At 37.1% G+C, this 24,455-nt stretch overlaps 1 protein-coding gene across 2 annotated transcripts in view; it reads left to right on the forward strand.

The window, feature by feature from the left end:
* Positions 1–24,455, forward strand: part of ME1 (malic enzyme 1) — a 184,543-nt gene that overhangs the window by 30,522 nt on the left and 129,566 nt on the right. For both annotated transcript variants that reach the window (XM_036871346.1, XM_036871347.1), the window contains exons 2-3: positions 188–321; positions 4,508–4,657. In XM_036871346.1, the coding sequence (XP_036727241.1) occupies positions 188–321; positions 4,508–4,657 (284 nt within the window). The remainder of the gene's footprint in view (positions 1–187; positions 322–4,507; positions 4,658–24,455) is intronic.

Raw genomic sequence — 24,455 nt, forward strand, 5'->3', positions numbered from 1 at the left:
ATATTTAAAGGTGAGGAAAGTGAGGTGTGGAGAGATTACATGGTTTGCTCAGTCACATGGCCACGCTTGGAGGGATGCCAGGTCTTCTGATTTTCAATTCCATATACTTGTTGGATTTATTTGGTGCGTAGATATGCGTTTTGTCCTTTTCCCCCCTTGAGTTATCGTGTTTTCCTTTTCTCCGTAGGACTTGGCTTTTACCCTGGAAGAGAGACAGCAATTGAACATTCATGGATTGTTGCCACCTTGCTTCATCAGCCAGGATCTCCAGGTCCTTAGAGTGATTAAGAATTTCGAGCATCTGAACTCTGATTTTGACAGGTAACATGTTCCTGAAGGTGATTTTTATATGTCTCATAGGCAACTGTCTAGTTTATTTTTTATCAGATGAGAAAGTTTAAATATTTAGTGCTTTGGAAAGAGTAGCCAACTTTGAGGAGGATTTGCCTGTAAATACAATGATGTTTTGTAAAAAATTTACCCTCTGTAGGAACATCTGAACAAATTAATATTTTCTAAACTATATCCTCAGAAAGACAACTTTTCTCATGTGATAAAGTTGTTGCTATGAAGGTGAATTACCAGGAAATGCCCTTCCAAACTAGGTGAAAGTGGCTTTGAGTCAGACACTAAGTACTTTGTAGGTGAAAGTGCACTTTTTCATCTTCCAAGTGTGGTTCCGACACTTTTGTGAATTTAGGTCACTTACTTTGTTTAGAACCTGGTTTCCATGTTTGTACAAAAAGATAAAGGTAACCGTGGGAATTAGCTAGCCCTAAGTTGAAATTCTGGCTGTATCTCACTAGAGCAAACCACTACACCCACTGCCATGACCATTGCATGTGCCTTGCCCTCTGCTTTTGATGCTGCCTTTTCATATTAAGGTGTTAGACCCACCTACACCTCAGTTTTTCCATTTGTGGGTTGAAGAGAATAATAGTTATTTGAAAATATTATTGCGAAGGTTAGAAGAGAGAGCTAACCCAGTACCTAGTAAGTCTTCGTATTAGTCAGGGTTCTCCAGAGAAATAGAACAGATAGGATGTGTGTGTGTGTGTGTGTGTGTGTGTGTGTGTGTGTGTGTGTGTGTACACATACACATAATGAGAGGGAGGGAGAGGGAGGGAGAGGGAGGGAGAGGGAGGGAGAGGGAGGGAGGGGTTTATTGATTGATTGATAGATTTTGATTTCAAAGAATTGGCTCAAGTGATTATGGAGGCTTGGTCAGTCCTAAATCTCCAGTTGGAGCCCCAGGGAAGAGTTGCAGTTGAAGTCCAAAGGCAGTCTGCTGGCAGAATTCTTTTTTTGCTCTGGCGTTGGAGGGAAGGCCAGTCTTTGTTCTATTAAGGTTTTCAATTGATTGGATGAGGCTCACACACATTATAGAGGGTAATGTGCTTTACTCAAAGTACACCAATTTAAATGTGAATCTCATACAAAAACCACCTTCACAGAAACATCCAGAATAGTGGACCAAATATCTGGGTGCTGTGTCCTAGCCAAGTTGACACATAAAATTAACCACTCCTTTTCAACTTGGCACCCATGCACGTCTCCTTAAACCAAACTGAATATCTGCATAAAGACAATAAAAAGTCCTACCTCTGCCTAACATGATAGAACTATCCCAGGTACAACCGAAAACACACTAACTCTTTCCCCAAAAGAGGATGTAAAGCCCTTGGTGATATTCACCTTTCTCCTTGATGTCTCTTGACTTTAATACTGCGATGTAAAGTTAACTATACAGTTGACCCTTGGGAACTTCCCTGGTGGCACAGTGGTTAAGAATCCAGCTGCCAATGCAGGGGACACAGGTTCAAACCCTGGTCTGGGAAGATCCCACATGCCTCAGAGCAGCTAAACCTGTGCACCACAACTACTGAGCCTAAGCTCTAGAGCCCGCGAGCCACAACTACTGAGCCCGCGTGCCACAACTACTGAAGCCCGAGTGCCTAGAGCCCATGCTCCACAACAAGGGAAGCCACTGCAATGAGAAGCCCCTGCACCACAATGAAAAGTAGCCCCTGCTTGCCACAGCTGGAGAGAGCCTGCATGCAGCAATGAAAAAAAGACCTAATGCAGCCAAAATAAATATAAATAAATAAATAAATAAGTTAAAAAAAAAAGTACAGTTGACTCTTGAACAACATGGGTTTGAACTGTGCAGGTCCACTTATATGTGGATTTTTTTGATAAATACATCCTAGAGTACTACATAATCTGTAGTTGATTGAATCCTTAAATGAGGAACTACAGATATGGAGGGCCAACTATAAGGTTATATGTGGATTTTTGACTATGTGGGGGTCGGCACCCCAATCTCCACATTGTTCGGGGTCAACTGTATTTAAATACTATGATATAAACTCAGTACATCTTAGGTTACATGATAAAGGGCTAAGAGAGGGAAAAATTATATTTGTTTACATATATTTGTATATATATATATTACAAATATATATATTTATATACACATACATGCAAACATATTCATAACAAAATAAGGAAGAATACACATGGTAATTAGAGTCCTCACTTCTGTAACTGGTCACATGATCAGAGCTGGTATTTATGACTACCTTCTGCCCCTACCCATTTCATGCTTCCTTTGCCTTCAGCCAGTACCTCAGCCAGTCTTGACTCCTTACCCGGTAGAGTGAGCCAAATCTTTAATTCTGGTGGGTCTGGGCCATTAGTAGTCCTGTCTGAATTGGGTTGTTGTAGTTTCCCATTGACTTTAATCATGGGGACCCCCTAATGGGATCTCTTGTATTCCAGACACCCTCTTCCTTACCTCCATTATGGAGCGGTAGTCCGATTTCCCCTTGAAGTCAGGATTGGTCACCCCAGCCAGCATAGTAACTCCCTTCTTTGCCCGTTACTTCAGAGGCACGTGGTGCCCCAAGTGGCCAGTGGCAGTCTTAACTTCCAGTTCAGTGGAATCATTGTCTCCTGGTGGAAACATTCCTCCCTTTGGAATGAACACTTCTAGGCCAGCGGAGCATAACGTCACAGGGACCGGAAGCAGGAATTTTGCTGGCGGGTCACTGGGGGATAATGGTGAGTGGTGCCGCTTCCATTTCCACCCCTGTGATTCTGGGACCTGTGAATGCTGGCTATGGGAGAAATAGAACCATATACTGGATGCTGATTCAGAGCATGTATAACCTCCTGGAATATCTTGCCCCAGCTTTACAAGGTGTTGCCACCCAGCTGGTGCTGTAACTGAGTCTTCAGAAGGCCATTCCACCATTCTGTCAAGCCAGCTGCTTCAGGATGGTGGGGACATGGTAAGACCAGTGGATTCCAATGAGCAAGGGCCCATTGCCTCACTTCATTTGCTGTGGAGTGAGTTCCTTGATCAGGAGTCATGCTGGGTGGAATTCAGTGGATGAGGCATTTTGTAAGTCCATGGATGGTAGCTTTGGCAGAAGCATTGTGTGCAGGGAAGGTAAGTCTTCATACAGAGTAAGTGTCTCTTCCAGTAAGAACCAGTGCCATTCCTTCCGTGATGGAAGCTGTCCGGTGTAATCCACCTGCCACCAGGTAGCTTACTGATCACGTCATGGGATGGCGGCATATCAGGGGCTCAGTGTCGGTCCCCGCTGCTGGCGGATGGGACTCAGCAGTGTCTGTGGCCAGGTCCGCCTTGGTGCGTGGAGGTCCCTGTTGCTGAGCCCATGGGTACCCTCCATCCCTGCCATGGCCACTTCTTTTATGAGCCTATAAGTGATGATGGGGCAGCTGAGGAAAGAGGCTGACTCAGTTTATTCAACATGTATATTTGCTTCTTAAATTCCTTCACCATTCCTTTCACGTATTTCTTAAGTCCTTCCTTCAGCCTCTTCCATTTTTACTTTATATTCTTTTCCTGGGCCATTTTATCAGCTGCCTCCTCGGAGCTAATGATTTTCATATTTTTATCACAGACTGTCCCTCAGAGATTTTTGTTTAATTAATTAATTTTTGGGGGGCTGTGTTGTGTCTTTGTTGCTGTGCGTGGGCTTTCTCTAGTTGTGGCGAGCGGGGGCTACTCTCCATTGTGGTGAGCAGGCTTCTCATTGCGGTGGCTTCTCTTGTTGCGGAGCACGGGCTCTAGGCGTGCGGGCTTCAGTAGTTGTGGCACGTGGGCTCAGTAGTTGTGGCTCCCGGGCTCTAGAGTGCAGGCTCAGTAGTTGTGGCGCACGGGCTTAGTTGCTCCGCAGCATGTGGGATCTTCCCGGACCAGGGTTCGAACCCGTGTCTCCTGCATTGGTAGGCAGATTCTTAACCCCTGCACCACCAGGGAAGCCCCTCAGCACTGATTTTAACGTTTTGAATGACACTAGCTCAGGTTTATGGTACTTCATTTTTTGAGATGATTAGGAATACTTCCAAAGTCCTTTGATCAGATGTTTTCTGTGTGACCTACTGTATACTTTGTTGAGAAATGTTTAGTTAGATTTCTAACAGCTATTTTACAACTTTGTTGGAACGTAGATCTAATTATGTCCAATTTCCACAGGTATCTTCTCTTAATGGATCTTCAAGATAGAAATGAAAAGCTTTTTTATAGAGTGCTAACGTCTGACATTGAGAAATTCATGCCTATCGTTTATACGCCCACTGTGGGTCTGGCTTGCCAACAATATAGTTTAGCCTTTCGGAAGCCAAGGTATGTAAACTCTTAAGTACAATTTGTGTCTTTCTTTATTTTTTTGTAAAGTGTTTGCAATAATTAAAAAGAATTATGGAATGGAATTGAAGTTTGGAAAAATCTAAAACAAACTTCATTTAAAAGAACATTTAAAAATATAGTGTTTTAGTTCTGATTTAAGATCATGGGAAAGTATTTTTTTATAAACCAATTTATGTTTCCTTTTACAGACAATAAATGAGCTTTTTTTGGGGGGGGGAAGTAATTGATCATAATTAAGCTTGGCTCTGAGATGTAATTACCACTATTATGTTTACATTTTACAAGTTAAAACAGATTCCCAATTTTCCTGAAAATAAGGAGTATATTGTTTCCTAAATTCAGAGTTGGCATTCAACTGGTTTTTTTGTTGATTTCCTTTAAATGAAATTGTAATCACCTTTAAAGCTCTATAAAATATATAATATAGTTTTTCTAAAACCATAGCTTTATTTATTATATCACTTTAAATACTTTTGCAGCAAGAAACAATTGAAATAAGTATCAGTGCTTTTAACAGCAGCAACAGTAAAAGCTCGAGTTGACTGTATTTGTGCTGCTTGTAGTTCTGAATTTAAAGATAAAAAAGAAATGTTTATAAGTTTATACCACAGAAAAAAGCCTATTGAAAATACTGTCATTGAAATGAGTATTTTTGAGGTAAGATCTGAAAGTTAGATTGAACATGTAGATTTCTTGAAGGTATATTGATATAGTGATAATATTTTGCACACTTGTGCCACATTACTTTTTGTATAAAGAAAAGAATTAGCCACATTATCCCTTGTATAAGGAGAAGAATTATATGTAGATGGTCTGTTGAATTACACTAATAGCACGTATCTATGTTGCATTTATATAATGGCTATGTTAACAGTGAATAAATGTTTTTCATAGAAAAACAAGAGTTAGAATTTAGCTGCTAATTGTATTATGACAGATAATTCTTTTCTGAGTATATCAGTATTTTTTAATCATACAAATAATACATATTCATTATTGAAAGAATGAGAAAATACATATATATGGAAGGAAGAAATATTTTAAAAATACGCAATGTCGTCATAGCAAAAATCCCAATACATACAAATTCATACTGTTTTCCTTATAGAAGGGATCATACTGTACAAATTGTTCTTTACCTTACTGTTTCTCTGAGTGACATCATAAAATATATGTCTATTCATGTCTATAAAATGTATTTCTACATAAAGACTCTTAATAAAAGTGTAAGTGTATACATCTTAGCTGTTTTAAAATATAGTTTAAGCATATTTATTGAAATTCAAAGTTTTCTATGAGATCCTGAGAAGTGCTGACAACTATAAGACATGTAGAAGAGCTTAGCTCAAAGTATTTGGGTTGAAGTTGACATAGAAATCCCAATAGCAACAGTTATTTTTTTGAGCACATACTAGGTACTAGATGATTTTCTAAGGGCTTGGGGTACGTTGGTATATATATAAATCTAAAAGCAGAAGAGACAGGGAAACAAAAAGTAATTGTCTAGAGTGTTGGGAGGCAGTAAGTGTTATGGGGAAAGAAAGAGTTGAGCAGGAAAAGGGGGATGCGGAGTGTCATGTGCTTTGGGGGAGGGGCAATAGCTGTTTTACATAGAGTGGACATTGTAGGTTTCATTGGAAGATGATATTGGAGGGTGAGAGGGGGAGATACAAGAGGAAATGTGTACCAGGCAGGAGGGATGGTCAGTGCCAAGTCCCTAAGTGGGAAAATGCCTGGAGAGCAGGAGTAGCATAGAGACAGGGTGGAGTGAGAGAGGGCCGAGTAGTAGATGAGGTCACAGATGTAGGATAAATAAGAGGGTACAGAACCTATAGCTTCTTGTCGGCTATTTTGAAGAACATTGGCTTTTACCATTAGTTAAATGGGTAGAAGAATCAGGTAGCAGGCTATTGCAGTAAACCTAGTGAGTGATAACAGTGGCTCAGGTTAGGAGGGTAGCAATGGAGTTAGGGGTACGAGTTCAGTTTCTGGATAAAGATAAAGTCACGAGGACTTCCTATTGGATTGGAGGCTTCCTAGAGCAGTGGTTAAAGGTATGGGCTCTGGAGTAGATGGCCTATTTTCACTTACTGGTTTTGCCACTTGTTCTAGCGTTGAATAAATTAGTTAACCTTTCTGTGCTTCAGTTTCCTCCTCTGTAATGTGGGGATAATACTACAGCCCAACATCCTTTATCCACATTTTTTAAATCCCAAACTTTGAAAACCAAAACATAAAAAAAAAAAAAAAAAATCTCATTTGGGACCAAACCTGATCTATCGGAGCCCATTTGGTGGCAAAATTTGAACTGAATTTATATGGGGATATTTATAGGATTTATGTGACTTAGTGTCATTTCTTTCTTTTTTTTTTTTAATTAATTAATTAATTTATTTATTTTGGGGTGTGTTGGGTCTTCGTTTCTGTGCGAGGGCTTTCTCTAGTTGCGGCGAGCGGGGGCCACTCTTCATCGCGGTGCACGGGCCTCTTACTGTCGCGGCCTCTCTTGTTGCAGAGCACAGGCTCCAGACGCGCAAGCTCAGTAGTTGTGGCTCACAGGCCCAGTTGCTCCACGGCATGTGGGATCTTCCCAGACCAGGGCTCGAACCCGTGTCCCCTGCATTGGCAGGCAGACTCTCAACCACTGCGCCACCAGGGAAGCCCAGTGTCATTTCTTTTTATTTAGAAGTATTAGTGTATTTGATTATGGGGAGCTTTGTCAGAAATAATCTGATAGGTATGTAGATAGATGGATAGATAGGTAGATAGATAGATAAGAAGGAAGGAGAGGAGAGGGAGAGGAAAGGGGAGAGATGGGGCGAGATGTAGCAGGGCATTCATAGCAAAATGCTCACAAATGTTGATTCTAGGTGACATATTCATGGTATTAGTCTATCAACTTTTCTGCAATATTTGAAATTTAAGTAAAGGAATACTTTACTAACAGAGAGAAAGTAAAATTTCCACAACTGTTTCTAAATGATCTCTTTATGGCAGTTTTCTGTCATGTTGATTTTTAATGTGTATATTTTGTTAAACTTTTGGTGATTTCGAAGTTCTTTTTTATTGAAATAATATTTGGCGTGCAATGTTATGTCATCAGGGAGGACGTCTGTGGTTGTGATATCCCTCCTATTTGTCGGCCGCCAGCCCGGGCGTGTGGGTCCTGAGTAGACCGTGTCTCCACCTCTTCTACCCATCTCATTGTGGCTCCTTCTTTATATATCTTTATAGTTGTGGATAATCTTTTCTGCTAGTCTTTAGGTTGTTCTCATAGATAGTTGCTCTGTAAGTGGTTGTCATTTTGGTGCGCCTGTGAAGGAGGTGAGTTTAGAACCATCCTGCTCCGTCATCTTGATCCTGCCCCCCCCCCCTTAATTCTTTAGTAGAATAATTCTCATGGGTTCTCCCATGATTATAAAAAAAGAAACCTGTTTGAAAATGTGTTATGTGACATATATCTAGATATTATATTTAATTAGAAAGGAAATTGTGATTGTGTTTGAATAATGATGGATCTTTCAGGCATCAGTTAGCATCTAGACTATTTTTTATTTAAGCCAAAATTGACAAATGTCTTTTCAACCTTTCCTACTGCAACAGTAGGTATTCAAAGACATTTAGAAAGTAAACAGGAGGATTATACCTCTTATTATATTTACTTTGTGGGTTTGGTGGTAGCAATTAGGAACATAATTAGTGAAAGTTAAGGGTTAATAGTACAAGTACTGAGCTTAGTACAGTTGCAAATAGGTATATCTTTTGATCTTATACTTTTTAATATATCTTAATGACATGATACTTTCCTATGGCTAGATATTTATTTTTCATTTTGAATATGGCATTAAAATCTGACTAGGCATCCAAAAATAAATTCTTATATGAATAACTCTACTTGTAACATTTTTTTCTTGAGGTATGATGCTGGAATATTCATTTGTTGGTGTTGTGTGGAATTTCTTTTCTCTTTGGCATAGACACATTGTGTGGGTTTTTTCAACATGTCGTGGATAATGATTTTTAAGAATGTTGTTGAGTTTGCTTAGATTATCTTGTTCCCATAACATTCAATTCTTGCAGAATTTTCGGTATTTAGTAGTGCAATATGCTTATGTCAACACATCTAATTGTGGCTAATTTATAGATGATAAAGGTGTGATTGTTGGAAGCTAAAGACAATTCTTTTTTATATTTTTGCAGAATGCTGATCCTACTGTGCTACTTAAATTACTTGTATTCTGTGAAACTGTTCTTAAAGAAAAGTTTTGTGCAAATTGATAATGCAGGTTTATGTAAAGGACAGCTAAAGCAGATTTATGTAATTTCTTTGGAAATATTTCTGCCTGCTGTATTTTACACTGCATTTTCCAAGAATCATCTCCTTCTCCTATAAGTTCTTATTAGCTACATTACCACTTCACCATGCCTTTGGCAGTTAATCATGTTCCTATTTTTGGTATTTTGAATGTTCTATCAGGTACTCTTGGTCTCTTTTCTTTTTTAATTTAATTTAATTTATTTCAGTTTTTAAATTGAGGTATAATCGGCATATTATATTAGTTCCCGGTATATAACGTAACGATTCGATATTTGTACGTACTGTGAAATTATCACCACAAGTCTAGTTAACATCCATCACCATACATAGTTACAAAAGAACTTTTTTCTTGTGATGAGAAGTATTAAGATATACTCTCTGAGCAACTTTCAAGTATGTAAAGCAGTATTATTAACTATAATTGCCATGCTGTATATTACATCCCCAGGACTTATTTATTTTATAACTAGAAGTTTGTAACTTTTGACCTTCACTCACTTCTCCCCATCCCCCTCCCCCTACTTCTGGCAACCAACAGTCTGTTCAATCTGCAAGCTCAGTTTTTCTTTCCCCTCTTGGTTTCTTTTGTTGTCATTTTACTATTCATTTAGTTACAACTAGATTGTAAGCATCTAGAGAGAAAAGATCATATTTTAGAATTTATTCCTGTATTTCCCATGCTGTTTTAAGCTTAGTATCTGGTTTGTGCTGAATGAATATATGCTGTTTGCTACCTCACAGAAATAGTAACTTAATGTTCCTCTATTCATCCACATATAAGTGATATTATATTTGTCTTTCTCTTTCTGACTTACTTTACTTAGTACGATAATCTCTAGGTCCATCCATGTTGCTGCAGATGGCATTATTTCTTTCTTTGTTATGGCCGAGTGATATTCCATTGTATGTATATATACACCACATTTTCTTTATCCATTCATCTGTTGATGGACATTTAGGTTGCTTCCATGTCCTGACTATTGTAAATAGTGCTTCTGTGAACCTTGGCGTGCAGGTATCTTTTCAAATTATAGTTTTGTCCGGATGTAAGCCCAGGAGTGGGATTACAGGATCATATGGCAACTATTTTTAGTTTTTTAAGGAACCTCCATACTGTTTTCCATAGTGGCTGCACCAATTTACATTCCCACCAACAGTGCAGGAGGGTTCCCTTTTCTTCATACTGTCTCCAGCATTTATTGTTTTGCATTTTAATGATGGCCATTCTGAACAGCGTGAGGTGATACCTCATTGTGGTTTCAATTTGCATTTCTCTAATAATGAGTGAAGTTGAGCATCTTTTCTTGTGCCTGTTGGCCATCTGTAGGGACATGTTGAGTTTTAAATGTCTTTGGGACTTCCAAATTGAGGGGGGTGTCTAATAGGCAATTAAATGTATGGACCTGGAACTTAATAGATAATGTATTTAAGGATCCTACTATTTTAACTCACACATTATATATGCTACATAAAAGGTACATGTTTTGATTTTGTCAATGATGAAGATTATTAACAAGACTAATTGTCAAAGAGAATGAATAAGATGCGGTTTTTTGCTTCATTTTTTCCCAGAAAATTCTTAGAGAAATGCATGGAAGGAAATACTAAGATGAACCAAAACAAAATACTAAGATCGTTTTTCTACATTTATTGTTTATTTGTATACATATTTCCTTTGGAATTCCAAAAAGGACTTGAAGTATAGTATTTGTTTTTTAAATTGTGAGGACCAAGCTTTATTTATTACCTCATGTGCAATTTCACATGAGAATGTCTACCTAGTAATATAGAAATGGTCGTAAACATGACCATGATTAGACCATGATTATTGTAGTGGAAATATATAGTTTCTGCAGAAGTGCCAAAAGTTCAGCAAATTTTGTAGTCTTATAGGGTGAGGGTGTCGGTTTTAATTGGTATTTGGTTTATGAAAGAGCAGTAAGAAAAAAGCTTAAAAGGAATAAATGTAAAAAGAAACCTTCCCAAAGCTAATACTCCTTTAACCCAAGAATGTTCTCATTATATGCTACAGATTATAATTGGAATAGCTATCAAATGAATAGTTAATAGGATGAACACTTTTATATTGTATCCTGTTTTACAAATTTTCACATTTTAAATCTATCTGGTTTTCTTAAACAATGTTTTTTTATATGTACTATACAGGTATATGATGGAGATTTTACTTTATTAAACTATAAGTATTTCAAAAACTCAGTAATTAATTATAAATAAGGACAGTTTAAGTTGCTTAGGGAAAAGAAACATGATTTCACAGCCAGTTTTAATAGCTGTGAGTTAGGTGTTTAACCCGTAAAGCTGTGGTACTTTGAATAGTTTTATCCTTTGTGATGTGGTCCTTTGTGATCTATTGTGATGTAAACTGCCAAGTGATCCAGTGCCCAGAGTATCTCTTGCTTTCCTAGGTCATCTCACTTTCAGAGCTAAGGGGGTTTCTGGGAAGAGGTCAGAGGAGGTCCTAAACCTCTAAGTAGTCCTGGATACAGAGCTACCCAGGTGGACCAGGACTGTTTTTTATTGAATTTGGCTTTCTTCAATTAAGCCACTTTAGAATCTTTAGAATAAATATTTAGGAGACTTTTGAGAACCAGGGAATATTTTTGGTAGATAGCTCTGGCTCAGTTTGTAATTTTTATTTTTTATTGTATTGGAATTTTCTGTTTCTACAATTTTATTGCGTTAGAATCTCTAGAAATTGAAATGGTGTTTAAGAGAGCAGCTAATTTTTTAATGCTTCTAGAAAAGTTATCATTTAAATATTAGATATTAATAAGCTTTTCACCCTTTATCCATGGCAATAAGCCTTTGATTTGGATTTATACTTATTCCAAAATATTCTTTTGTTCATTTCTTTCTTTTCCCGTGACATAGGCCTGATATTTGCATCTACCCCCCCCCCTTTTTTTTTTAAAAAAGAACTACACTACTTGGTAGAATTTTTTTTTTCAAAAGTATGAAACAAGTTATTGGAATATTTGGACTAGTTCAAGTCTCTTAACTGTTACCTCAGTTGATTTTTTAGAGATAATTATTTGCAAAAAGTTGATTTTCATTTATTATGGAGATTTAGAGGATGATGATTTGTTGAACTACTAATTAATTCAAATTGACTATTTTTTTCTGAACAGACTAAATGTCATATTTATGAAAATGTATATGTGATTTGTGCTAAATAGGAGTGAGGTAGAGTAGCCTATATCTTAAGTTCTGGAAATACAGTGTGTGCCCAGAAGTAGTTTAAAATACCAAACTATCTTCTTTCTTAAGTATTGCCTTAATTAGGAAAAATCTGGAGAATGGAAAAAATGTAGGCATGATTCAAAGAGTGTTCTTTCACATCAGGATCTAAGGATTGTCTAAACGTTTGCATAGACATATAAATCTCTTTTGCAAGGCAGTGAAACTTATCTTTTACTGTAAAAGACCCTTAAAAAGTGTAAAGTAACAGTTCATCGAGTCTCCATATTCAGCTAGAGACTTTAAGTGTGGAAAACTTGAATGGAAATTTAAGTTTAGGATCCAAAAATAACTTTGCTACAATCTGTGTGGTACACCCAGGTGTTTTAAGTTTACACATAGCATATGGAGAATTATGAAAAATTACCAAGTTTTATCTCAGGTAGTCTTTATGAAAGTGTATTAATTTGGGCGTTATTATGTTTTTAAGAAGGATTATAAATGCCAGTCTTCATTACTAAAAATAAAGAATTTTTTTAAAGGGAGGCAATAAATGGTTCTTTACATCACCTTCCCAGATCACATCTGGAATATTGTGTTTAGTTTTGGATTCCATATTTTTGAAGGGACATTGGCAAACTGAGATATAGCCAGAGAAGAGTGACTAAAGCAGTGATAGTTATTGAAAATTTGTAATGTGAGAAAGAGTTGGTGGAAATAGAAATGTGTAGCCTAAAAGATAAGGCTTGAAAGGGACATAGTTAGGTCTTCAATTATTTGGAAGATTTTCATGTGAAAAAAGAGTATACTTGCATGGAATAGCCTCAAAATGTAGAACTAAAATCAGTAGATAGAAGTTATTACAGGGATGCAGATTTACAGTCAGTGTAGATGAAGCTTTTCTGATAATTTATCTGACATTGGAATAGACTTTCCTTATTCTCCGTCATTGGAAATATTCATGTGGTTAGATAATCAGTGGTCATACACATTATAAGTGAGATTCTTGCATTGGGTGTGATTGTAAAATAGTTGAATTCTAAGGTCACTTTTAACTAGAAAAGTCTGTGAATTTTTAAAAGAGCAGCCTACGGAAGAATAATTCCAGGTATTTGGAACACCTCACAACTAACTCACATCATTTCAAATAACCTTGCTTTCTAATTCAGAAAGATTTAGTAGCAGCTTTAAATCACAGTTTTAGGATTTATTAAAAATAATAGATTTTCAAAGAAGAAGGATTGTGAACAGATTTCAAGTGATTTGATGACACGTCTCATCAAAATTCGTACTCCTTCCCCCAGACAAACACACAAGCACATGTCAGTTTACACAGCTGTATCCTGGTTATAATGTTTCTGTTTCAACATTTCTCCAGTTTGAATGCATAAAAAGTTTAATGTTGACATTTTCTCATTTGAAGTAATTACATTCTTCTCATCTGATTTTTAAAAATTTCTTTGTAGTTTTTTTAGACTTTGTTTTTCTGTATATACTTTTAAAATGTTGTTTATTTTTATATATTTTCCTTAACTTAGTTACAGTTTTAGCTCGTAGAGAAATTATTAGGAAGAATTTTCCCAGAGGCAGTGCTTCGTCCCTCCTGCCTGCCCCCTGCCCCCCCAATCAGTAGTTGAGGAGAAACAGCCAGGCTAGAGCTTGCTTTTATTCTTTCCACCAAATTTCCTTTGTGCTTCTTAGTTATGCTTCTGAAAATTCAAAGGTCTGTTTTTATGACAAAGTACTCTGTAGTTAATATCATCTAAGAATTATTTTATGTACCTTTAAAAAATGTTGGTTATTTTATACGTAGGTAATTTTATAGTCTGAATTTTAACTCTTTGAAATAAAGTCATAATTGAAGTTGTCAATTTGAGCTCCTTACTATATATTTTATAATAATATTTTATATTCTCTGTAGTAAAATTTATAAAATATTTGATAGAATTCCAAATTATGTAATTATCTACTTAAAATAAATCATGAAAGTTATTGAATTTCATTTTTTTCTAAGCAAGGAAAATTTTCATTTATCAATATAAATTCTAGTCTTACTATGATTGGCGGCTGAATGAATGACATTTATAATAATTTGGAGGGTATCATATTTTACACATTTTACAAAATTAGTGCTGCTTTGTGAAGTAAAACATTTTCACTATGAAATGAGGTAATTTATTTTAAAAGCTGAAAATGGTATGTTATTTCCCTAATGGAAGAAGTTAGTTTTTATTGACAATGTGCCAAATAAATGCCATCTGTTTGATGAATTCAGTATTACCTTAGGATTCTTTCCAGTGTTTTCTGCTGTGGAAAGTACGTTGGATTTTAACTATCAGAACAACACCTATTAATTTGTGCTTAATTAATTGGCATGCTCATACTAGTTTTAAAATGAATAAAGAAGAGCTTATCTCAAATTGTTTTTATGTACATTTTCAGTTCACATTTATTTGGAAACAGTAGTTGAGTGTTAATGGAGTATGTGGAGATGGAGTCATTAACGTTTACTAGTTGTTGGTTTTTAAAATCTATGTATTTTATGATTTAATACAGTCATTCCAAGGAAACTCAGTATCACCAGGTTGTTAAGTACCAGAGTTAGGGCTTGAACTCATTTTTCTACTTTGTACTCCTCTGTATTAGAGTTCTCCAGAGAAGGAGAATCAGTAATGTGTGTGTGTGTGTATGTGTGTGTGTGTGTGTGTGTGTGTGTGAGAGAGAGAGATTTATTTTACGGAATTGGCTCACCCAGTTGTGGAGGCTGGCCAGTCCCAAATCCTCAGGGTAGGCTGCCAGGCTGGAGACCCAGGGAAGGGCGGATGCTGCAGTTCACTCCAAAAGTCATCTGCTGGCAGAATTCCCTCTCCCTTGGGGAAGGTCATGTAAGTCTTTTCTAGTAAGCTCTTCAAATGATTGGATGAGGCCCATCCACATAATGGAAGGTAATCTGCTTTATTCAAAGTCTACTGATTTAAATGTTAATCTCATCTAAAAATTACCTTTACAGAAACATCTAGACTAATGTTTGACCAACTGTCTGGATACCATGCCTAGCCAAGTTGAGAGACATAAAATTTTTTTTTTTTAATTTTATTTATTTTTGGCTGCGTGGGGTCTTCATTGCTGCACACGGACTTTCCCTAGTTGCGGCGAGCGGGGACTACTCTTTGTCACGGTGCGCAGGCTTCTCATCGCGGTGGCTTCTCTTGTTGCGGAGCACGGGCTCTAGGCACATGGGCTCAGTAGTTGTGGCTCGCGGGCTCTAGAGCGCAGGCTCAGTAGCTGTGGCGCATGGGCTTAGTTGCTCTGCGGCATGTGGGATCTTCCCAGACCAGGGCTCGAACCCGTGTCCCCTGCATTGGCAGGCCGATTCTTAACCACTGCGCCACCAGGGAAGTCCCAACACATAAAATTAACCATGATATCCTCCTAGACTCATGTTGAGTTGTCTTCTTGCATTGATTAGGTTCTATCTTGGATCTGAGTTGTTCAGAGAAGCTACACTCTTAACATGTAGCTTCTTGGGCTTTTCCTCATTGACTAGTATGTGTTCTGATTTTCAAAAGCTAAAATTATATATTGTGTTGTTAATTAAGATTTGTCTCCCAAATAATGGAGTGTTTACATATAAAGAATTTCATCTATTGTTTTCTAGAAGACTTAATTCTAATAGATACTCCATAGGAATATTGTTCAAATATGGTTTCACTTTAAGAAGTTTCTAACACTAATTGATTTAATGACAGTAATTTAACATTTAAACCTAGTTTTAGAAATTGTCAAATAACATTGTTGATCACTCAGTTGTTCTGGAAGTTCCCTGCTTTGTTTTCTTCCCAACTCTGCCACTTCTTCAAAATATTTTGGTTGATTCTCTGTGTTCATGATTTCTTCTCTCCTTCCTTTCTTTAACAGAAATATATTGAGTGTCCACTGTATGCCAGGCACTTTACTAATCTGAATATAGGTAAATAAAAGAAGTATTTCCTGCCTTTGTGGAATTTATAAGTACAGGCATACCTTGGAGATGTTGCAGGTTTGGTTCCAGACCAGCACAGTAAAGTGAATATCACAATAAAGTGAGTCACACAAAGTTTTTTTGGTTCCCCAGTGCATATAAAAGTTATGTTTACACTGTACTGTAGTCTGTTAAATTGTGCAATAGCATTTTGTCTACAAAACCAATGTACATACCTTAATTTAAAAGTACTTTACTGGCAAAAAATTCTAACCATCATCTGAGCCTTCAGTGAGTTGTCTTTTTGCAAGAGTAGTATCAAAGATCACTGATCACAGATCACTGTAACAAATATGAAAAGGTTTGAAATATTAGGAGAATTACCAATGTATGACACAGAGACACGAAGTGAGCAGATGCCATTGGAAAAATGGTGCTGATAGACTTGCTCAACGAAGAGTTGCCACAAACCTTCAATTTGTAAAAAAAAAACACAACATCTGTGAAGTGCAATAAAACGAGGCATGCCTGTAATATTCAGGGGAACAAAGAAAGACGTGAGTACAGCTTGGGTTATGAAGGAAATGAACAGAGGAGAGTGATGAGGAATAACAGAGGGATTTCTTTTCATCGTGTAGCCAGGGATGTGTCTCTGAGAAGATAATATTTAAGCTGACACCTGAGGGATGAGGAGTTAGCTTGTGAAAACCAGAAAAAAAAAAAATCATTTGAGGCGAAGGAAATAACATGTTCAAAATGTCTGGAAGTGGGGAGGATGGCATGAGACAAGGTTTGAGATAGTCAGGAGTCACATGCAGGTCTTGCGGGTCATGGTAGAGTCTCATTGTTATTCTTAATCCATTTGGGGAGCCATTGAGGTATTTGAAGCAGAGGAATGATGACATCCAATTAAAGTTTTAAAAGATTATTCTGGCTGTCAGTGTGGTTAAAAGATTGGAAATGAGGGGCTAGAATGGAAATGGGAGGCCCAGTAAGGAGACTGTGGTGATATGGGCTCCCCTTGCATCAATCCTGCTCACTTTGAGTGGACTTCATCCCCTTAGGATATGGAGTGAGGAAGTCAAGGAAGGCTGTAGTAAGCTAACGCAGTTGCCAATAGCAGTAACCAATTCACATGGGAATAACTCCACAGTCTCTTAGTCCTGGAGTGATGGCTGTAGGTGAGGTGACGTGGAAATACGACACCCTAGTGTGTTTACACTGACCCTGAAAACATTAGCAGAGATAAGAAGAGCTGCTGTCCGTAAGAATTTCTCAAGCTTGCAGACTTAGTACGGTTAATTTTATTTATAACCCAAGTCCATTCTCCTATGATCTTGTCCTCTGTGCACTGCCCAAATCCGTCCTTTCTTCCGCCTCAAGGAAGAGTCAAGTAGACCATGTTTTTACACTGCCCCTACATCCTATTCATTTCCTTCCTGTGCCCCTATTTTTCAATTCACATGTTGTTAACGTGGGGTTGGAGTTCCGTAACTCTGCCTGCACTGCTCAGCCTCAGCTGGATCTTCTGCTCTACAGGGTTGAGCTCCAGCTGTGTTCCTGGCTCTTCTCACCCTTACGGCTGCAAGAATGTAAACACTTTGCCTGATCCTCCTTATCTCATATATTCCTCTCCATTTCCCCTAGGAATTCATTGACTTAACATCTTATTTCCATGAACTAAACCTAATCCGTTTCTGCTCTTCAATATATTTCCTTCTTAATCTGTACAGCTAAGTGCAGTGATCGCTCCACCCACTAAAATGTTAGTGCTCCCCACTGTTTTCTTCTAGGTCCTATTTTCTCTTTCTTCTGTTCCTCCCCAGCCTGCCATTCCAGTCGCCCAGGTTTCTTAACTTTGGGAGGTACAACACCATCCACTCATTCACCTCAACCAGACACCTCAGAGCTTTTCAGGATTTTAACCCCCTTTTCCCTTTTTGTGCCTTGTCAATTTTACCTCTTACTTACCTGTTGAATCTCTCTCGTCCATTCAATCCCATTGCCACTCTTTTAGATTAGGCCCTTCTCATTTCAAAAGAGAGTAAGTTTTCAAAACAGGATGCCTAATTAAGTCCCTTTTCTGACTAAAATCCTCCAACGACTCCTCATTTCCCCCATCATAAAAATCCAAACTTCTTAGCATGGCCTTCAAGGATTTTTGTAATCTGGCTCCTTTGTCTACCCTCTGTCCTCATGGTTACCCCTTTCCTCCTCTTCACACCCAGCTCTCCACCCCAAATTGAGTGTCCCCCCAAACCCTGGGTGCTTTCACAGTCTGTATCACACTGACATATAGTAACTGACTTTCTTATCTGTCTATCTGACTGTTTTTTCTCTAGGATAGCAATTCTGTATCCTTCACCTCTACCCCAGAACCTAGGTGAAATAGCACAGTCTTTGTTGAGTGGCTAGATGGGCAATAGAGCATGGTTAAACATTGCCAGATTAGTATGAGCTTTGGATCTGAAGAGGCTTGGTATAAATCTCTTTATTGCTTCTTATTGACTGTGTGGTTTCTTGGGTCTGTAACATACATTCTCTGATATTTAGTTTCCTCATCTGTAAAATGAGTATTGTTAATATATTAAAATAAGATTATCTTTCTTAAACCTATCTTTTGACAGGAGATGTATGGCAGAAATTAAAAACTAGTTTATCTGAAGTTCAGATGTTACAGTTCTCAAATATCAAATTCTGAACTTATGAGGTGGAAATTTCTTTTTCTAAGTATTGAAATTAGTTTAACACTGACAACAGTAGTTATAATTGAAACAGTTAAGATGTTGTAGAATGTACTTATTTAGTACAATATAAGAATGGAAAAGGATGGCTTTCATGTGACTCATCAAGTCAAACTATATTTTTAGGATTAGAAGATTTCAAGAAAAATGGTGTGCAAATATAAATTATGTATTATAAATATAACTAATGAAGATATTTCTAAGACACTAGCAAATCAAGACTTGTAAAAAATTACTGAAAACGTGTTTGTAAGTATTCATTGAACACAAAGGAAGTTTATATATTATTCTGCTTCCTGACCAGTATATTATATTTGGTACAACTATTTCTGAAAACAGATGGAAAGTGTTAAATACAAGCAATAATTTAAACTCTGTTAAGTTTTTCAAGGAAGCACTCACCCAGAAAAAAATCTAGTAGTAGTGGGGAGTTCTTCTTTCACATGAGAAGATGAGCTCATTAATTTTTCCAGTAAGACAAACAAGATACTGACATTGCATACTTTTTTTTTGTGAAGATTATTTTTACACCAAATTTAGCTTCTAATTTATTATCTTGTAGTTATAAGACATTCCTAAGGTGTGACTTAAAGTCTTGGACATGGTAATGTGGTTTCTTTTTCCTTTATTACCCTTCATTATTTCTCATGTAACAAAATGGAGCACAAAGTTCACTAAATAATATGAAAAGTTGTACTAATGAAATACACTTTCTTAGTAATATAAATAAGGAAGTAATTTGAACACAGTGTTTATCAAAGTATGTAACACTAACACGAACAATTCGAAAGGGTGTATATAGATATAGAACAGCTTCCTTCTTGCTTTTATTTAGAAAGAGATACATGCGCCACCCCCAACCCCCCAAAATGAAAACAAAATACTAAACAATCTCCGAGGACAATCATCATTCCTTACCCAGAGAAAACCATCAATGACTATGGTGGGAAGAATTCCTTGTGGTTGGAAAACAGGGATAAATTGCATGAAGTCTCATTTATGTATTAAGCTGCTTGAGTCAGTTTAAGAAAACTTTCACATATGAAGGATTTCTATTGTGCAAGTGTTTGCTGACTGCCACCTTGAGTTTGCATAAAACCTGCCCTCCACTCATGTGCCCCACTTAATAGACAAATAATTACTGAGTAGAGAATATACCTCCCAGTTTGATACTTTAACAGTACAGCAAACTATGATCAGTGAAGTTTAGTTTTGATTTATTCAACCTGGTTCGCAGGCATTCATAATTTAATGTTACATTCTGTCTTTCGTAGGGTCCCTATGAGAAAGAAATGCCAAATAGAGAAGGTTCTTCTTTATCTTTTATTAAAACTTCTTTTGGAAAGAATGTCTGATATATTGTTCAGTGTCCTTTATATAAAGACTCATTTGATAAATTCCTCTCAAAATTGAAGAACTGCCTTTTTTTCCTTTCCCAGATGCAGTAGTATGTTTCCTTATGTTACATTTGAGAACTAACTCCATTTTCACTCTTGGACTTTGGCTGTATTTTGTGCTCAATTGCAGTAGTTTTCTTTAGATCACCTTCTTTTTCCTGTCTCCATCCCGCCCCGCACACCACCCAAAGAGTATTAATTCTCTTCAATGAGTATGTCTTGCAAACCCAGGTTTTAGATAGTCATTAGCCCTGGATTTCTTCCCAGGCTAAGTGGAAAGCCCATGTCCTCTTAAAAAAAAAAAAAAAAAGTATCTTCTTAGAATTTTACATCTTCTTCCCCCTCCAGGGCGAGATGGCTTCCTGCACTCCAGAGAAAACAGAGTAAAGGCTGCCAGTCCTCTGGGTCCCTGTATTTCCTGACATTTTTCTATGATTTGAATAATTGCATGGTTTCCCTGAATCTATAACTTGTATTGTTTACTGCCTCAAACGTCTATTAATGTAATGAAAACATCAATTTATCTAGTCTAGTTTTATTTTAGTTTTAAAGGAAAAAAAAAAACAAGAACAGAAGCTAAAACCATCATTTCAGTCTTTGTTTTGTTCTAATGCTTTCTAAACACCAATCCCTTTGTTTTCCCAGCTATGAACATGTGACAGAGTTGTTAATTAGCAAGATCTTGAGATCCATAAGGCTTCATACATTTTCTTTCAAGTGATTCTTCACCGACCTATTGCCTCTCCGTTTTAAACTAATTTGTTAGTTAAATATTCGGGAGCTTAAAAGATTATATTCTTTTGATTGCCAATATGCTGCTAAACATTAGGATAAATTTAGATATTTCTGAGAACCATATTCTCAAGTCTACAATTCAGTGCTTGAGAGTAACTGTGATAATTTCATCAATGCCAAATGATTTTCTTTCCCCTTTCGGAAGAGACATTCTTGATAGAAACTTAATTTTATTTCTGTTACTTCATGTCATATTTATAAACGTGCCAACCTATAACTACACCATTGAGAGAATTCTGTAGCTATTCACAATGTATGGGAAACACAAATCCTTAATTTAATAAGAACAGTCTAGAAATAGTAAATAAGTTTCAAAATTCATGTTTCATCTTAAATACAGTGAAAACTGTATTTCTTGGATTCTAAAATCATTGCCAGTCCTTTATTGAAGTACATATATTCTTGGCATGCCACTCAACTGATTTGTTTAAGAATTTTGCTCAGTTCTGCAGCCAGTCACATTCAGGAGTAAATGTTAAATATAACATTGAACTTTTGCATCATTTAGGAAATTAAGATGGCACATCTGTCAACACCAGGGAACACGCAAGATTATGTTTGTTACTGTAGATCAGTGATCATCATACTGTTTTGCTTGTTAACTCTTCAAGAGAATTTTGAAGAACTGCACCCTTCTTAACATCTAAAAACTATCAATCATCATAAGTCTGAATAGTTGCAAGGAATGTAGTGCCTGTATTAAATTCTGGTGTTGGACTTCTAGAAACAATTAGGTAAGAAATATATGTAAATAATAAAAAGTAAATTTATTAACTTTGCTAGACATAATGTTCAAACTTTCTACATATTTAGTGAAAGGTAAAAATACATGTTGCTAAAAATAAATTGGTATGGTGGATAATAACTTTACCTTTTAGATGAAGCTGTAGAAAAATATGCAACATTCCATAAAATAAAATAATGGGATTAACTGTAATAGGAAGAAATATGTCATAAATTTGATAAAATTATAATGTCTAATTAAACGATAGACCTTTTATTTGAATGGAATCATATTAAATTTTAATCTGCGGGTTTCATCCAGTATATCTAGAACTGTTTAACACTTCTGAAAAAAATCATAGGTGGGGCACCTAACCAGACAGAACTGGAATTAGGCACAACTCCCCAAAAGAAGTAGCCTGAGAACCCTATTATAAATCAGGTTAATGCTGTTTAATTTTATCCTTTAATTTCCCCAAAATCTTACTGATATAATAATAATATAGCTTATGCTTTTAGAAAGCATATTTCTCACTTATGCTTGACTTAAAGGAAATGTGACAGATTTCCTGTGATAGTGTAGATCTGAATTTGTAGAGGGATGGTCGAAATGTGAGGGAAAATGGGCATTATTTGGTTTATAGAGTAGGATTGGGGGCATCAGTTTCTTAGGCCCCAGCAGTGGCAACCCCCCCTGCAAAATTCTTTGGAAAAGTTGAAACCGAATCTGGCCTCTGTACCCTGACACCGAATTAAATCTCAGAGACAGAGTTTTGGGTGAAGTAGAAAAGAACAGCTTTATTGCTTTGCCAGGCAAAGGGGGCCACAGCAGGCTCATGCCCTCAGCACTGTGTGTCCTGACCTGGAGCGGGTAGTGAGGAGTTTTATAGCACTGGTTCACAGAGGGCGTGATCAGCTCGTGGACGTTCTTCTGATTGGTTGGTGGTGAGGTAAGTGGGAGTCAGCATCGTCAACCTTCTGGTTCCAACCTGTCTGGGGTCTATGCGCTTGTGGGCAGCGAACTGTTGTTAACCATTAACTTCTCCCACCCAATGGGGGTTTCAGTATCTGCAAAACAGCTCAAACGTATTGCTGTGTGTATCCAGGGGGATTATTGCTGTGTGTATCCAGGGAACCAGGACCCTGCTACAAGGCTGCACTACAGTTTCTTGACTGTTTTTCCCTTGTCCTGCATCCCCTCCCTTCCCTAATTAGCAGTTGTTTGAACTTGTCCGTTGGAACTCAGGGTAAGTCCTGGAGGCTGAATGAAGCCTATTTCCTGTAATGAAAGAAATGGGGGACACAGGAAGGCTTTTGTGCCCAGGAGCCCCACAGGGCCCTGCTCCGTATCAAAGTGGCCTCACATCAAAGGCATTTGCTTGAACTGTATTTGGCAGTATACCAAGTCTGCCCATGTGGCTTATATTTTTCTACTGATGAATTTTCTTTCTCTGAAAAGGGGGGAAAAAAAAGACTACCCAGGGACAATACCTGTACACATTTTTTTCTTTTAGATTAATAAATTCTTATTTTTATGATTCTCAGCATATGCATATAGAACTCTGTTAGTTTTCTTCAGTATTAGAAAAGGAAATGGGACTAAGTGGGTGAATAGTTTGATCACCAGCTTTGGTTTTACATAAACTCCTCTGCAAGAATACAGACTTCCAAAGGAAAGATTAGCAAAAGGAAAGACTTCTGGATAAAGGCCCAGAGTCAAGGCTGTGGGATTTACTTTATTAGCCATTTGAAAGGAACCTGAAAGCAAAGCTTCATCTAAGAAGCTCTTGCTATCCGAGAATGCTGTTTATCAGAGAAATGAGAATGAAAGAATTAGGATAACTTTAGTCAGTTTATAACAACAACAGCATGATTAATGAAAGTTGTTACATTCATTCATGTCAAGATTCTCTTAAGATTTTGGACATGGGATCATGAGCCTGAGTGGGTAAATTTCATGCAAGTATTGGGACAAATCTTAATGGTCTGAGTAATGTGTTACACATGGAGAAGTAATTGAATTCTTCAGTATCCTTGTTTTCATTGCTGTTTCTTGTCCTTAGTGCCTTTGACTTCTTGCATAAAAAGAAGCGGCTTTATTCTAGGGCACTTCCATCATCGAGCGTCTTTATTATTTCCGCTCTTGAATGCCATTGCATAGTCAGTTTATATTGGCCTTGGATGTGACTCTCATTCCATAGACATCAAGTAACTGAAGGATTTTTGTCCTTCCATTGCCAGTAAATGTTTGATAGGATGTATGCATTTTCCCATAACAGTGAGAAGAAAAGTGCTTTTTTTTTTTTTTTTCCTTTCCTTCATTGCTCTTTTTTGTAATTTTGGAAGGAAACCTGAGATACCAGCTGAGATGTGAGACTAAGTAATTATTCTCTTCTGATAGAGTCTGCTAATTCAAACAGAATGAATCAGACGGATGCTTGGCAAGCAATTGGTCCTAACACAATTGTTCGTTGTGTATAGAAATCTACCATTCTATGACTGTTTCTCCATGTTTGTCTAGTCTCATTTTCGTTTCTGCCTCATAGCTCTGGGTATTTTTAAATTTTCCTCACTATTATGTCATATTTAAAGAATTTTAGACTATCATATATTTTTGGTGTCTTTGCTACTGCTTTCT

Source organism: Balaenoptera musculus, chromosome 12, assembly GCF_009873245.2.
Source record: "Balaenoptera musculus isolate JJ_BM4_2016_0621 chromosome 12, mBalMus1.pri.v3, whole genome shotgun sequence".
NCBI classification, from domain to species: domain Eukaryota; kingdom Metazoa; phylum Chordata; class Mammalia; order Artiodactyla; family Balaenopteridae; genus Balaenoptera; species Balaenoptera musculus.